Source organism: Desmodus rotundus, chromosome 7 (assembly GCF_022682495.2).
Source record: "Desmodus rotundus isolate HL8 chromosome 7, HLdesRot8A.1, whole genome shotgun sequence".
Lineage (NCBI taxonomy): Eukaryota > Metazoa > Chordata > Mammalia > Chiroptera > Phyllostomidae > Desmodus > Desmodus rotundus.
The window spans coordinates 116,515,929-116,533,286 of NC_071393.1; the positions used below are offsets into that span (position 1 = coordinate 116,515,929).

At 40.8% G+C, this 17,358-nt stretch overlaps 1 protein-coding gene across 1 annotated transcript in view; it reads right to left on the reverse strand.

Annotated features, from left to right (window-relative positions):
• Positions 1 to 17,076, reverse strand: part of TMED10 (transmembrane p24 trafficking protein 10) — a 35,866-nt gene extending 18,790 nt beyond the window's left edge. Inside the window, exon 1 of the mRNA XM_024567372.2 lies at positions 16,787 to 17,076. Coding sequence (XP_024423140.1) covers positions 16,787 to 17,011 — 225 coding nt within the window. The 5' untranslated portion in view covers positions 17,012 to 17,076. The remainder of the gene's footprint in view (positions 1 to 16,786) is intronic.
• Positions 17,077 to 17,358: the final 282 nt, after the last annotated feature.

A 17,358-nucleotide genomic window follows, 5' to 3' on the forward strand; every position in this document is an offset into this window, starting at 1 on the left:
TTTTCCGTAAAATAAAAGACACATATTTCATCTTCACCAATAACTTTATTGATTTGGATATTTTGAGTATGTTGGCTATCTCCCACATGGTATAATGTTGATTGTTCTCAATTACTGTCTCTATCAACTTCAACTGGTCTACCCATCTGCAAAGCGTCGTCCAGCGAGAAATCTCCAGCATGAAACTTTACAGACCATTTTTGACACATTCTCTCAGGCACAGCACCTTCTCCGTATACTGCACAAATCTTTTTTTTTTTTTTTTTTTTTTTGCATTTCAGTTGCATTTTTACCTTTCTTGAAATAATAAAGCATAATATGCCGAAAAGGTTTTTTCCATCTTCAGTATTAAAATAGCTACACAAAAATTCATCAGTTTTGATTAAGTGTTTTTTAAGGACATGCTGATATGAGAGCTGTCACAATACAATCTAACAAAATTGTTTCTAATGAAGTTAAAGACAACTAAGTGCTATTATGGTCACCTTGCAGAAAAACCAAACGAACTTTTTGGCCAACCCAATATTAAACTGGATTTTCTAATGTTGTATGTAAAACAAGATTCATTTATAGGTGAGGTTTTAAATATGAAAATTAAGTAGCACACATATAAGCTTATATATTTAAAGCACTTTACTGGTTATATGGATGAGTAATGAGATTTCTTTATACTTTTTTTTTCAATTTTCTACAAAGGCACGTATCACTTATGGTCAGAAATAAAGTTATTTCATTTGGGGGAAAAAATGGTAACTAAAGAATAGTTATCACAACTAGATAAATTTTAAACATCTTCTAAATTCCCTAAAAATATCAGTAATAGTAATCAAATATCTTCTGCCATGAATAACGTTGATCATTCATGACTTTGTCAAGCATTTAAGATGCTTCAATCTGAACTGGTTATTGGGGATACAAGAATGTAACATAGTTCCTACCTTTAAAGGGCTTACAAGTCTCAATGAGAGGAATAAGAAATGAGACTTTACTCAGTGGGAAAAGTGCACTACAGGTATGCACAGGTGCTCCAGGATTATGGAGGATCAGGGAGTGTGTATCATGGAGGAGGTGACACCTGAACTGAGTCCTCAAGGATGAGTTGCAATCAGGGGAAGAATTGGGGTAAAGACATTAAGGGTAGAAGAGACAGCAAATATGAAGGCCTGGAGTCCAGGAAAAAACAAAAAACACAACAAAACATGGTATTATCATAATACTAATAGCTAGTATTTACTGAGCACTTACTACGTGTCAAGTACTGTACCAACTGCTTTATATGCATTTTTAATCTAATCTTCACTATAACCCTTTAGGTAAGAGCTATTATTTCACCCATGTTCCACAGGAGGAAAATGAGGCACAGAAAGTGGCTGGAGAGGTACTGACGTAATCAGGTAGAACTGCAACACCCTGCAGAGAGGTTTAAACTTCAAAGTGGAAAGGCAGTAAAGAATTTGAAACAAGAGAGTGCTAGGATTCAATCTGCAATGTAGAAAGAAGATACTACTAGGAAGACATACTCAAGAGGAACAATGCTAGAGATAAGAAGATGGGTTAGGACACTATTCTAGTACTCCAGATTAAAAATGACAAGGGCTTTGCACATCATGAGAAGGGGACTGATTTGAGGGATCTTAGGGAGGGAGGGACCACAGGACAAGACCAAAAAGTAAATGCCCACAGGGATCGAGTGAGCAACATAACGGAATCTAATGGACCAGAGTAAGCCCACAGGGTGTGGTGGACAATGTGGCGAACGGGATGGGCCTGTCTCAAAGGAGAAAACAGTGACGGCCATGGCACGCCAGATTCTCAAATCATCCAATTTTTCAAAAGATGCTAGACATTTTAACTTTTATTTGAAATATCCTAATTTTTAAATCCTTACAACCAATCCCAACATTTGAAAAACTATCTCAAGGCCAAACAAAAGATATCTATAGAACTAAGTTCTTCTGAGCCACCAGTATCTGATCTCTGCACAGGACAGGAAGAATGCTGACTAAAACCACACAGAACTGCCGGACAGCACTGAGGCCTCAGCTGAGACCACCAACCTGGATTTCTAGTGCCAACACCTAGCAGCGGGGCGGGGGAGAGGAGGGACGGCAGGAGTAGAGAAAATTATTAAGTGATTTAGACTTGGAGTTCTGCAACTGAGTGGTCTGGAAGGCTAAGGGGATCAAGGAGTTATGTTATAAACTGTATACACATCATCTTCGATCCTCACAACAATCCCACAGAGGCCAGTCTCATCCCCAGTTTACTGACGAGGAAACTCAGAAACTCGTCCATTATCACAGAGGCAATAAATTGCGTATGTGTATTTGAAGCAGTCTAAAACACACGCTCTTTCCACAGTCCATGTTGCATGCCCACAAAAGGAATGTCTGAAAGAAGTGGTATGCACAGAAGCCAAAAAAGACCGATAGAATGTGCCCTCACTGGTGCGGCTCGGTTGGGTGTTGGTTGGATGTCACCCCGCAAAGCAAAAGGTCACCAGTCTGATTTTCTGGTTAAGGCACATAACTGGGTTGCGGGTTTGGACTGGGACACGTATGAGAGGCAACCAACTGATGTTTTTCTCTCTCACATCCATGTTTCTGTCCCTCTCTTTCTCCCTCCTTTCCCTTCTCTCTAAAATAAATAAATAAATAATTGACTGATTAATTACTTTGGGAAAAAAGTCTAATAGAATCTGATGGGTTCTGTGGGTCAGTGCACGTCAGAGAACCTGACAGCCCTCTTCAGTGGGACACAGCACCTTGCAGTCCGCATTCTCCACCTTCCAGAGATTAATCCTTGATGTCAGCAATAACGAGGAGGTAATTTGCAAGCATTTACACAGCCCTGAAGATTCCTAAAGGCCTCCTGTTCATGTGATGCTTTTTCTGAATCATCAGCTAAAAGACTAATCATAACACAGGATTACTTTAGAACCTTGGATACGCATATTACAGGGCAAAAAAGCTCTGGGAACTAACACAATCCCAAAATGATGTGTAGTCACCAGGATGGTGCCACTCTTCCTTTCTTCAGAATCTGTTCACCCATCGGATACACCCACTCCCCCACTTTGCAGTCCCCAAAAGCACAATGATAATTCTTAAGAGCAAAGAGGTAGCTCAAAAAGACAGACTGAAGGAATAACAGATTTTCACATTCCAAGCTGATCTAAGAAACTCTAATTTGGATTTGGCTCCTATGAATAAAGCTGCAGAATATGTAGAACTTCTCCAGGGCATATCTGGATAAAAATAACTTCCAGATTTGCTTTGTGTATGAGGGGGCACCCAAAATAACCTGGAATTACCTTCTGGAGGGCAGGTTCCATGTAGTACAGGTTTCCTCCATTAGGTAAGTGTTCTAGGAACCCAGCTGGCATTGTTGTGAGAGGCTGCATTTGGCTTCATTGAAATTTTTTTTTAAGACACTTTCAACACAGTTGCCCATTTTATGATGGGTGATTTACGAGCACACCTGCCCACAATGTGTTGAGTGTTCAGCAGTTTTTGACCAAAAACAGCATGAAACCCGTGCTCCACCCTCCCTATTAACCTGATCTCACCCGGGATGAAAAAGGTCCTCAAAAAACAAAACAAAACAAAACATTTTGCTGATGTGGAAGTGGTGAAACAAAAATTTGCAGAAGTACTACAAGGCATTAAAGTCAACAAGTTCAAAAACTGTTAAGAGCAGTGGAAAATACATCTTGCATCAAATGGAGAGTACTTTAAAGGTGACTGAAGTTTAAACATGTAAGAACAAATACACAAGTTTTTATAAATAAATTCTGATTTGGGGGAGGTCCCTCCTTGTACTATCTTAATTCTTAAGAGAGAAGGAAAAGATTACAGTTTGCTAGAAATGTTTAAATATTAATGAAAACAGTGGAAGACGGCAGGGAATGAACATCAAGGGCACAGCACGGAACAGTCCTCACAGATGTCAACATCTCCACGGCCACGCGAGGAAAGAAGCCGGGACACTGGCCTAGAACAACCCAACTTAATTGGGCTTACAAGATTTGGCACACATTTGCCATCTTGTTTCCTAGAATAATAGTTCATGATTTCTTTGTATTCTCTAAGATATTAAAAACGTTCTTCAAAAACAGTTATTGATTTAAAGAGACTCTCTAGATGACAAAGGAGACTTGACTCAGGTCACAAAAATCTTATTAAGGTATTGGCAAAAATCCTTTATCGAGTTAATTTGCTAAATGACCTAAGAGGTCGGCCATGCTTTTCTGAAAGACTGGTACAATCCATACCTCCAGCTGGTACTCAGAAGGGGTAAAAACTGTTTAAATTTCCCTCTTCTACGCTGTACTGAGAAACTATAATCATGGCAGAACTTCTTGCTTTGTTGGTTCTTTCTATAACATCTGAAAATTTATTAAAAATTCATTCTAGGGCAAAAACTCAAACACTTTACAAGAGGCTGAAGGCAAAGGACCCCATGACTGCCTGTACCTCTTATCAGCATGAAATTTACTGCACCTCCCAGAAAGAGTGTGTGACAATGATCACAATTTTCTCGGGGCCTCCACATCTCTACACTCCTCATGACCTTGGGTTAGCAGTACCACATAAGGGTATTTACCTAGAAATTTGGAAATCCTTGCAGGCAATGTGACAACTTAACCTTCACGGCAAGCTGCTATGGACTGTTGGGCATTCTAACAAAACCTAGAATTTTTCTGAAAATCAGTAGATTTCCCGTGTAGTTCAAAGCCTCGCAGTTATTTAGGAACCAAGCCACTGAACTTAAGGGAAAAAAACCACATTCTGTAACCCCAACATAATTACATAAATCAGCAGGTAGCTAAAATTAGGGAATAGAAAACTGGGCCAAGCTCAGTGACTAGCCAGAGCTGGCAAAGTCTAATGGGCTGAAATGATGGTTTTACATATCCTTTAATTAAAATGTTCTGATTATACATCACCTTAAAAGATTATCTGGTTTCTCAAGAATTGAGATTTTATTTTTTCCTTCTTAAATTTTATTAGAAAACCACCTAGGTAATGACAAATAACTGCCACTTACACCTACTGTAACAGCAAAGCCCTTTTTAAAGGATTCCTTTCTTCCCTTTTAACAATAAAAAACATTTATAATATTTATTGTAAAGTTCTTAATTAAACAAGGGCCATACAAGTCATAAAATCTGCCCATATAATGTCAAGGAATATGAAGCAATAAAGATGTGCTTTTAGATAACACCTCCTAAAGAAAAGCAAACCAAAGGTCACAACTTAAAAAGAAGGGGGAAAAGTGTTAATTGTATGTGCCCAGTAGCTAATGTCAGGAATATGTGAATATTCTCACACTGAAACTGTCAAATAAGTGAGAATACTAGGTCACTGGGAATATAAACTCATTTAGAACTGAATTTTCTTAGGCCATTCTAGGCAGTGGAAAACGGGTTCTTGAGCAGCTCCTGCTTCTGAAGCTTTTACTGAACATTCAAGGTAATACCCTTCGTGCTCAAAAGGATCTTAAAGCAGCTTAGGCCCAAACACTAGGCAAGTAAAGCAATTAGGAATAAAAGAGAAAGCGTTCTCCTGCAGGAAGAAACAAATAGGTGCTCTCAAGAACCCAAAATGAGCATGATATCTGACTCTAAGTTTTCTGGAAGCTAAGATTAAAAGACTAAGAGAAACAAGTTGATTTACACATCATTTGCTTTCTTATGAAAACTCACAAATACATCTTCAGAGATAATTTTTCTGGAACTAAACCAATTTATCAGGGAGGTCCTTGCAAAAGGACTGTGACCAATAGACTCTTATGGTTCAACCATGGGTGCTTTCGGTGACCCTCCATATGACTGACCTGACTGACCAAAGGCAGAGGTAGGACCTAAGGGACCTAGATGAATCCTCCCACGCTCTGGTTCTCTGCCCTTCAGCACTACTACTTTTCTCTTCCCATTCTAGCTCCACTTGAAGCGCACAAAATTCTCGGCCTTCTTCTAAAGTTGCAGCAAGGCTGAGACTACTTTTGGCCACTTACTGCTACCACAGTTTTTTTTTGCGGGGGGGGAGGAAGTGCCAGGAAAAAATGTCTTAAAAATAATACTATCTGCCCTGGCTGGTGTGGCCCATTGGATTGAGTGCAGGCCTACAAATCAAAGGGTCACCAGTTCGATTCCCAGTCAGGGCACATGCCTGCTTGCAGGCCAGGTCCCCAGTTGGCAGCGTGTGGGAGGCAATCAATTGATGTATCTTTCATACATTCATGTTTCTCTCCCTCTCTTTGTCCCTCCCTCCCTCTCTCTCTAAAAGTAAATAAAATCTTTAAAAAAAATACTATCCACCCAGGTCTTAGGTCCTAACGCCATTCTTCAATAAAAGGAACCAGGTCTCCTTGGAGAAATGGCTGATCCCAGGACTGAGGCAGGAAATACACGAGAGGAGCCTGGAGCATCTTATAGTGCCAAAAAGTAAAGAAGTGCTCAAAAGCAAAACAAAACAGAAAAACAAGAATGGGGATGTGTCAAAGGGACACAGGAGCGACATCAAAGCACTCCCAATAGTCAAAGCTAAAATAATTTAAGCAAAAAAATAAAGCAGTATTGGATTATAATCCAAAGCATAAAAAATATCCATGAATCCATATATTATAAATTAAACAAACAAGGGAGAAGAGACAAATCTGTGCCAAAAACTCTCAAATAATTTATGTAGAAACAGCACCTCCAAGGAAGTCAAGAATAACTCCCCACTCCTTAAGTGTGGGCTACTCGTAGTGACTTCCTTGCAAAGAGCCAGCATGGAAAGCGGAAAAAGTGACCTGACAGTGGAGAAACCTGACAAACACAGCCTCAGCCAAACACGGTCAGTATCAACAGTGATAAATCATGTAGAGTAAGCTCCCTGATATCACGTGATGAAAATGACATTGTATCTGTAATCTTCCTCCCCAAAATACATAATCTGTTTTCTCATGAGGAAAGCATCAGACAAATCCCAGTAGAGGGGCTTCCTATAAAACACTTGACCAATACACCTCAAAACTCACACGGTGATGAAAAACAAGGAAATCCTGAGAATCTGTCAGAGACTAAAGGAGCCCAAAGAGTTATGAGTAAATGTAATACATCCAGGATGGGACCTTGGAAGAGAAACAAGGACATTAGGCACAAACTAAGGAAATCTGCATGAAGTATGGACCTTAGATAAACGTGCGTCAATACTGGCTCACTCAGAGTGACAAATGTACCATAATGTAAGATGTTAACAAGAGGGGAAATTGGATGTGGGGTATGTGGAAACTGTACTATCTTCACTGTTTTTCTGTAAATCTATAACTTTCCTAAAATAAAAAGTTGATTAAAAAAAATACTATCCAAAGAAATAAAGACAAGCGTGCACATGTGTACACACACACACACCTTCAGATTCTCAAGAACTTTTGGTCTACTGAGAGCCAAGCAAGCAAACAAGCATTTTTACATGCTTTTTATGAAGTAGATTACAAATAGTTCATTTAGACAAGTCTGAACCTACTCCTGTAGAATGACGTATGATCCACGGGGGAGGTGGCAAGTCTGTGTGCTGTTATTGGTACAGGTCACACATTGCTTTCATTTGTTGAATCAGCTCCATATCCTTCCAGTCCAAGGATATAGTTTTAAAAAACCCCCAAAAACCACTTCTTTTCCTGGAGTGCTACGATGGCAGCAGAGGTCAATCAGCTTATGGCTTTGGTGTAGCTGGTAAAAATCTGAAGAGGTAATCTCCTTCAAATGGGCTCCTACCTGCACTCCATCTCAGGTTTCCGATCAGCCTGTAGTATGATACTGAATATACAATGTGTACATATTATTTTAAGGATAACCATCAACCTCATACCTCCTTAATGACAAACTCGGGAGTTTATAAATAGCAAGTCCCTTATAGAAGCTCCACGCATTGAATAAAAATGAACTGAAACAGAAACACCCATCCTTTTCTGCCTTTGAGACAGTACAGCATCGTAGTTAGACTAAGGGTTCCAGAGTCAGATCTCAGGTCCACGTTCAAATAACAACTGTGCTACTTACTAGCTGTAAGGCCCTGGGTTCCTTGACCTCTCTGTGTCTCATATGTAAAATCAGGACAACCATGAGGCTCTGGTGAGGATTAAACTTAATACAGATAAAGGGCCTGCAGCAGTGTCTGGCACATGGCTAGCACTCAATAAATGTTACTGTTGTCATTGTTAGCATTATTATTATAATTGTTTGTTAATGATAGCTCAGGGCTCCATAAACATTCAGGTCACTAACCATACTTCCAACCTAACAGTGCTAATGGATGGCAAACTAGGTAAAGTTTGCTACACTCACTAAATCTGGGGACGGTTAGGGCCCAAATGACTCCTGCATAGAAACAGAGAGAAAATGACACAGGTAAATTCTCATGGAAGCAGCAGCAAGATTTAGAACCTGAAGGGCTACCAAAATGCCTGAGAGCAGGTGTTCAATGAAACCTCTAGCTAACAAGGGGCAGCAAGAACTGTAAGACGACCCTAGCATTGCCTGCATTTGTTTTCAACCTGATAAGCAATAAACGACATGGGAGAGGGGGAGAGAGAATGGTATGTGCACTCATATATGCCCTTCATTTGGTTAAGAGTTCTCAAGTCAATCTTGTGCCACGGGGTCTGTTACTCTGATATAAAAAAGCAGAAAGAACACCCAATCATCAAAGATGCCGTGGCTTTAAACTAGAAAAATATTTAGTAGTATGAGAAATAGCTTCAAAAGACTACCACAGAGCAGTGGTATTCTTAAGAACAGTCACCACTGTTCTTAAACATGAGGAACATGGACAACTCAGAGCCTAGAAGCTGTATTTAATGGGCACAGAATGAATTTACCCTGATCTTTCAAACAAGAGCAAATACTAAGTCCAAATCTGTCAACTGCATCCCTGAAATCAAAGGATCCACATCTAGATCTAACCCAAAACAAAGTCAAACTCAGGCCACAAACAGCATTTAGCAGTATTAAATTCTTTAAAATTTACAACACAAGCCAGCAATGGCATACATAGCACAGCACAGAAGTATTGCTTAAGGAGGCTTGTAGAAGTGTGTTGAAAACCAGAAATAAAAAATTTCCAGGCACTGGTATGATTGTGGATAGATGGTCTCTTCCTGCTTCTACCAGCATTTGTTACATTAACTCAACACAGGCAATGCGTCAGGCTTGACTGGGTGGGGGGGAGGGGTGTTGGGGGAACAGAGGAAGGAGGAAGAGAGGGGGGGAAAAGAGAGGAAGGGAGAACCAAAGACCAGTTGCTGCCCTAACAATATTACTGCGGGGGTGAAGCCAGATCAAATGTTTTTTTTCATACTGTTCCCAAGTTATTTACGGTAAAAACCTCCAGTGTGGCCCTTTTAGGCACAAACAAAGCCTTGTTCTTTCTTAACAACTAGTCCCTTGATTTCCCACACATTACGTAGAACAATGAGGTAGGGCACAGGACAAAGCAGATGACATCAACCTCCCTCCAGTCAGAGGCTTGTTTGGGAGCCCAAATTCTGGTGTGTGGCCAGCTGGCTGATCTCACAGAGGGCTCTACTGTCCAGGCTGCCAGGCTGCGTATGCGTATGGGGGCAATGGCGCAGGGCCAACCACCAGTCAGCAATTCACACAAGAAACAGCATAGAAGTCACTGCGCCCCACTAGATTACCTCTATAAATCTGTTCCATTTTCCAAGAAACTGGACTCAGTCTTCAGAAGTCATCAGAAAGTTACAGTGCACAATTTCAAATTCTAAGCAGCTTCCTCTCTCTAGATCAGTTCGAAACAGATGACTGTGGACAACTGTTCACTGAATAGGAGCGATTTAAATGACATATCGCATTGTTTAGTTTTTATGGAGAAGAAAACACAAGGTCGGGTTTTAATTTGAAGCTAGAAATGTTGGATATGATATGAAAAAAATTAGATTTTAATACCATTAAATGTTAATTTACCAATTACCCTTCTGTATTAAACCACCTATTTATCGACCTGTTTCTACCCACTGACAATAGTCACAGCAAATATAAATTCAAAAGAGACATATTTTTCCCAACAGAAGATCAGCCATCAATACAGACAACAGTAATAAGCTGAAATGTGTGTTCCAAATAAAACCATCTCAAAACTATAGCCACACACACACACACACACACGTCTTTTATCTTTTCATACAGCTTTTAGCACTCTTGAAAAATGATAATAAAAAAATGCAGACCAATTAGATTATTTGGAAGAGGATGAAAAATTATAAATGACTTAAATTATATCACTGGGCTTTTCTTTCCTTTCTGGTGATGATTATTACAACTCCTCACAGTTGCTTTTTTTCTATCTGTAATCTATTTCCAAAATATAAATCACCCTTAAACATCAACTCATCTCATCCCCCAAATTGAATTCATCCTCTAATCTTCACTATTAACAAGCATTCTAAATAATAAATGGTAGTGGAGCCTATTACATTATTACAGTATCATCTAGTCTTAATGAAAATGTGGTTTCAATGCAAAATCGACAGTTGAGATTACAAGTCCCTACAACAGGCTTTTATGATGGACCAGAAGTAATGAGGAAATGTTTATATTCACTATGAGTTGATACTTCCTGCTTCAATTTTGGGCAACAAAGTCTTAAAATATGATATTATTTAGCCTGGTTTAGCCTCATTTTGTGGAGGGTGTATGGGATAAACTCAATTGGAATTCTCAACACAAAACACATCTCAGTATAGAAGGAATATCTGCAGCAGAGTCCCTCTCGCCCATCACTTCAACCCATCGCTCTCTCTGTTTAGAGAGGCCATCTCTGACCACACACTCCTTATGCCATCGATCATTCCTCTCCCTACTGCTTGATTTTTCATTATAGTACTTATTGTAGCCTAAAATTATATATTTAACTTGTTTTCTGCCTGTTCTCCATCAGAGTTCAAGAATCTTATCTGCTGTTCATTTCCATACGCCCAGCTAGGTCTGGCATATACTAAATATTAAAGAATTATTTATTGAATGAATGGAAGAACCACAAACAAAATACTCAGAATTCCTCCCATTAAAATGTTCTTTATCTGGTCACTGCAATGATAACGACAGGAGAGTCAGATTAGCAATTCAATTTTCATTCGATAGAGAGGAAAGAGTACTAATATCCATGGCCCACTATAATGGGCCCTGCACAATAAAGAATCCACCTCAATGAGTCCTTCTAACGATTCTATGAGATCTATCATCCTCATCTTACAAATAAGGGACCCAAGGAAAAGGGTTAGGTAATCCCCCCAATACCATGTACCCTGTAAGTGGTGGAGCTGCTGGGACTTGAACCCAAAAGTGTCTGACTCCAGATCCAGGCCGGTCCAGGCTCTCCACTATACCACGGGCTTCTCAACAGCACTAAGATATTTAACTTAGTTGCACAACAAAGCATACATAATACAATTGAGGATCTGAGGACACAAAGATGAATATGACATTAAAGAGTTCACAAAGTAAGCACCAAACTATGTCCAAAAGAATGTAATGCAAGCAGACAGAGGGGAGTATAGGCAAGGACTCCCCTCTGATTAAGAGAACACTGTATTCAAAGAACTGCATGGTGTTCGGTTCGGCTACAGTAGGGAGGAGGAGGAGAGAAGTGAAGGGAAAGGGAGAGGGAAAGATCAGAGATGAGGCTAGGACAGTGTCAATTCATTTGCTCATTTATTCTTTATGTTGAAGTCCTACTATGTGTTAAGACACTGTACTAGATAGAGGCATTTCAATGATGAATGAGACAGTCTCTGCTCAAGCAGCTCTTAGTCTGAGTAGGTGGGTAAACACACACTACAACACAGAATGATATGTATGATAACACTGATGTATTTGTTGGACATTTAGGTGCTTTTTCACAGGAAGGTGAATTAGGTCAATCAAGGCACTACATTCATAAAGATCCTTCTAAGAGAGACTGCTCATTCAGATAAACAACTACGTGCCAAACCCACTTGGCCAGGTTTTGCACTACACAAAGTCTCCAATTCTACACTCAACCCAAACTTTGGCTGCTTGAATGAGAAGTGGCCATATGACCAAAGAGGAGACTGAAAATATGGCCTGGCATAAAAGGAGTTGAACCAATCCGAGTCTTGTACTCAGGAGTTATACTTCAGAAGCTGAAACGATGCACAGAGAGAATCCTTGAGGCAGAGCCTGGACCACAAGTGGTCAACATTTAGGAGAAAGCAGAACTGTGTGAACAGGTACTATGAAAAAGGTTGCAAATAGTGACAAGGAGCTGGATCAAGCCCACAAATGTAACCTGTGGCCTGCACAGTATATTACAATTTTTGAAATGACAATCAGCTTGTGGTCTCTAAAATGGCACTCCTCCAAAAAGGAACCTGAACTCCTTGGAGAAATAGCTGCTTCCAGATTAGGGGTTGGACATACTAATAGAGGAACCCAGGACACCTTACTGTTCCAGAAAACAGGGAAACTATCAAAGCCTAACAGGACTGTGTCAAAAGGATACGGGGGCCAGAGATGTGAGAGCCCGAGGAATGAATGCAGCTGACTAAAACAATGACTCTACCAACTGAAGCAAACAATGACAAAAAATGATTTCAGAAAACAGTTAACCCTCTGGGCGACACTGGAAATGACAGGGGCAACAATTCCTCACTCTGAAAAGTGTCAATTTAAAGAAATGAATTCTGCATTTTTCTTTCCTTTACTATATAAATTATAAATTTAGGGGAATGAAATGGTCTTAAATGATTAAATTCTTTAAGAATAATTCCAGTTAGCCTTGGCTGGTGTGGCTCAGTGGATTGGGTGCTGGCCTGAGAACCAAAAGGTTGCTGGTTTGATTCCTGGTCAGGGCAGATGCCTGGGTTGTGGGCCAGGTCCCCAAGTTGGGGACATGTGAGAGGCAACCAATGGATGTAGCTCAAGCACATCAATGTTTTTCTCCTTTTCTTTCTCCTTCCCTTCCCCTCTCTCTGAAAAGATAAATATTTTTTTCAAAAGAATAATTCCAGTTAATAAATATGGAAGGAGTAACAGAATTAGAAAATCATTTCATAACCTCAATGAAACAATATATTCACACATCAGTCATCAATGCATTCACAAGAAAACAGTTAACGGGAAGCTTTGCAATGGAAGCTTTAGGATGCTATCACTTCAGAAGACACAATAATGGCACCCCCCACTCGCCACACAGCATCCAAAATGTCCACATCCTTAGTCCTAGAGCCTGTGAATGTTATTTTACCTGGCAAAATAAGTTTTGAAGGGGTGATTAAATGAAGGGTTTTGAGATAAAGAGGCTATCACAAGGATGCTCAGAAGGGAAGGAGGAAAGTGGGAGAGACAGAGATGAGATGATGGAAACAAAAGGGGGAGAGAAAGATTTGGAGATAATATGCTACTGGCTTTGAATATGGAAGAAGGAAGGAGTCACCAGCCAAAGAATGATCTCCAGAAGCTGAAAAAGGCAAGAAAATGAATTCTTCCCTAGAACCTTCTCATAAAATGAGAAGGAACACAGCCCTGGTGACATGTGATTTTAGGACTTATGACCTCTAAAACTGTAAGATAAATGTTTCAAGCCTCTAAGTTCATGAGATTTGTTACAGCAGCAGTAAGTCACTAATACACACACACCTGAACCCACTGATCAATCTTAGCAGCACCACGGGGCACGAAAGTACTGTGTGCTCAGCTGTGATGCCACATCAAGTACGTGACAGCACCTATGAGGAACCCGCACCAAAAAGATAAACTTGAGTTTAATTCCATCTTTACTTCCAGTTCCTTTTATAAGAAACATGGGGGACAGGATTGCTTAAATGACACCGCAAGGAAGCAGAGAGACAAATCCAAAACGTAGGACATTCTTCAAAGACATGGACTCCAACAATGGAACTGCAAACATAAAATAAAGGGAGGGCCAGTGCATGGCTCCAGATTAAAGAGACTTGAGAGCTGACAAATTGATTGTAAACAGATATTTTTAAGACAAGTGGACAAATCTGAATATACTCTGGGTATTACTAGATGGCATTAAAAATTGTTGTTAATCCTGGCAGGTATGATCATAGCTGCCTAACATTGTGATTATATTCAAGGGTTTTTTTTTTAAGATTTTATTTATTTATTTTTAGAGAGAGGAAAAGGGAAGGAGAGGGAGAGAAACATCAATGTGTGGTTGCCTCTTGAGCACCCCCCAGTGGGGACCCAGCCCACAACCCAAGCATGTGCCCCAACTGGGAATCGAACTGGCAACCCTTAGGTTCGCAGGCCCGCGCTCAATCCACTGAGCTTCACCAGTCAGGGCATATGTTCATGTTTTTAAGAGATTCATGCAGAAGTATGCAGGACTGAAACACCATGTTATCTGGGATTTATTTTAAGACAATTCGGTATAAAATGAGAAAGGGGATGTAGTTAAGCAAGACTGCATGCAATGCAGTATGTTGAGTCTGGGTACTGGGCGTATGGTCAACTGACTCTGCTCTTCTCCACAAAGCTGAAAACAAACCAATGCCTAAACCAATTTGAGTAAGTTGGTGACATTAAAAAATCAGGAGCTTTCACATAAAAATCTAGATTTCTGCCTTCATTTGAAAAATCAGATGTAGCACCAAGGCCCATATCAAGAGATGAGTACTGGCCACTCCAAATGAAGTTTCCAACGCTCTCAATTATCTCCCATTTATCATCACTGCTGCTGTTTTTCTTACACCGGCTCAGTTCATGCATTTAATTTTACCTACTTGACAACCAGGTTTAGGAACACAGGAGTAGAGCCATTAGGTTGGTTAGTAGCAAGAGAACAGAGCAGATGTGGGGAGAGCAACTGAGTAACGGCAAAAAGCTATCTTGTACATATACAGACTCCTACTGTTAAATTCCTTCAGCAGTTTTGGATACAGATATAATTCCCATAAGGCCATGCTACACTATGCTTCCTATATTTATTAAGTGCTTACTAGAAGCAAGGCAGTATGCTTGACATTCTGGAAAATACAAACATGAAAGTAATTCCTGCCCACAGGATATGAACAGTCTAATAAGGAAGACAAGGTATAAACATAAGTAGTTTTAAGATGAAAATAAGTGAGTTTAGGATACTGTTTAGGGTGGCTCATATGTAAAATGAAAAGTGGAGAGTGACAAAGTATTACATAAAGCTTCAGGAACAGATCATGAAGTGCACTACAGAGCATGTTGGGAAATTTCAACTTAATTAGATGAGCCCTGGCTGGTGTGGCTCAGTGCATTGAGTGCTGACCTGTGAACTAACGGGTCCTCTGTTCGATTCCCAGTAAGAGCACATGCCTGGGTGGCAGGCCAAGTCCCCAGGTGGGGGTGTGCAAGAGGCCACTAACTGATCTATGTATCTTGTACATAGATGTTTCTCTCTCCCTCTCTAAAAATAAATAAATAAAATCTTAAACTTTATCAGATAAGCAACAGGAAGCCACAGAAAGGTTTTAAAATGTAAGTACAAATCAGAGGAGGCAACACTGAAGATGACAGCAAAGTCTCTCTCACTGAAATTCTCTGATTCCACGCACTGCATCCTTTGAAGAGCCAGAAGCATGACACCCAAAATTTTGTATCCAAGCCTCTAATATTAGGCCATCGGGGCTTTCTTGGTCAGACACTAGTTTGGTACCTGAAGAGACTAATAAAAGGATAGGTCACTGAGCAATAGTCCTGAAAAGAGTTTCTCTCTATTACTAATATTGGCTTCCAATACCTTAAACAGAAACTATGGTGCTCTTATACCTAAGTGCTATTTAAAAAGTAAAAATATTTCTTCCTACGTAGTTTAAGACACATTCTGTTAAAAACAAAAACAAAACCACGTGCTTACTGTGAATGAGTAAAATTACCTAAAACACAACCAATCCTGACTGATATCAAATTATATTAACTTTCAAAGCACCATCTGGTCATCCAAATGGCAAAATGGGACCAAACTGGCACTATGGCGGTAACTGTCACCACTAGAGCATCCTTGAAATTTACTTAGAACCCAGCCAAGCGCAGTCTCTAGGGCACCAGGAAGGAAAGGACTAGAGACTGAGGCCATTTGTGACCAATAATCCACTTTAGTCGATCACAGGAATTACAAATAAAATGTAAGGAGAGAACAAAATTCCAGCGCTTTTCTTTCACCTTACTTAACTCCCAAACTAAGAATCAATTCCAGCTCTGGCATCAGTTTATTCTACTACCTCTCTGAGCCTCAATTTCCTTATGTGTAAAATGAAGCTAGTAAGTACCTACTTCACAGAGGAGTGTACGAACTAAATGGGAATGTATGTAAAGTAGCACGAGATCTGATCTGACACACAGCTAGTGCTCAGCAAATAACAGGTTTCATTATTCACTGTAAGCTTCAATGCCTCCACTAATTATCTTCCTGCAGGTTTCAATGTGTCTTATGATGCCACTTGCAACAAATATTCAACGTCCGAAGACTTCTTCGAAGAACCAAGTTACAGTTCAAAATGCTTAACTCCAGAACAAATACAGGGTCGCCCCAGCTCAGCTGTCACCACATCCGCCAAGGCCTCACGTCCCTTCTTCGGTTCCCCAGCATTGGCGCCCAGCCCAGCCCCGACCGCCAACCTGCACGGTGAGGGGGAGGTTTCCACCGCTCGGGGGAGGCCAAGCCGCCCTCTAGGCCTCCTCAGGCCTGACACCCCCCCTCCACCCCTAATCCTCGGCCTCCCGTAGCCTAAGGTCTTCCCGCCCCGCCCAGTGCCGCACCTTGAGGTGGGTGCGCAAGCCGCCAACGCCCCCAGACTGGTCGCTGATTTCGTAGGCGCCGGTCACCAGTAGGTCCTTGTGGATCTCCTCGCGGAGGCACTTGCGGGAGTTAACCGGCAGATGGAAGGAAATGGTGAAAACCGATCGGGGGACGAGCAGGAGAAACAGCAGCAACGCTACTGGACAAGGCCCACGCTGGGCTTGTGGGCCAGACAAACCAGACATGGTGCCAGAGACTGTTCACCACCTGGGCCTCTACCGCGCCGGAACCGGGATGGCCCACGTGACTCACCCCTGACCTACAAATGACGCCGGCGCCATTTTGGAGACTGGCAAATAGAGAAAGAATATATAGTAAATCTTTTAAAAGGGAAGAAAGACCATGATGCCACGTCACACCCACAGGTTAGAGTGGTTACATAAGATTTTTCTGAAATTTTCCTGTAGAGCTGTCGTTTTTGTTGAGTTCGGTGACTGTTCAGTCAGCCATAGCAAGCAAGGGCAGACCTGGAAGTAATACTCCTTAAACTTCCGGAAGCAGTGCCAGCAAGTTTTAGCGGCTGATGATACCA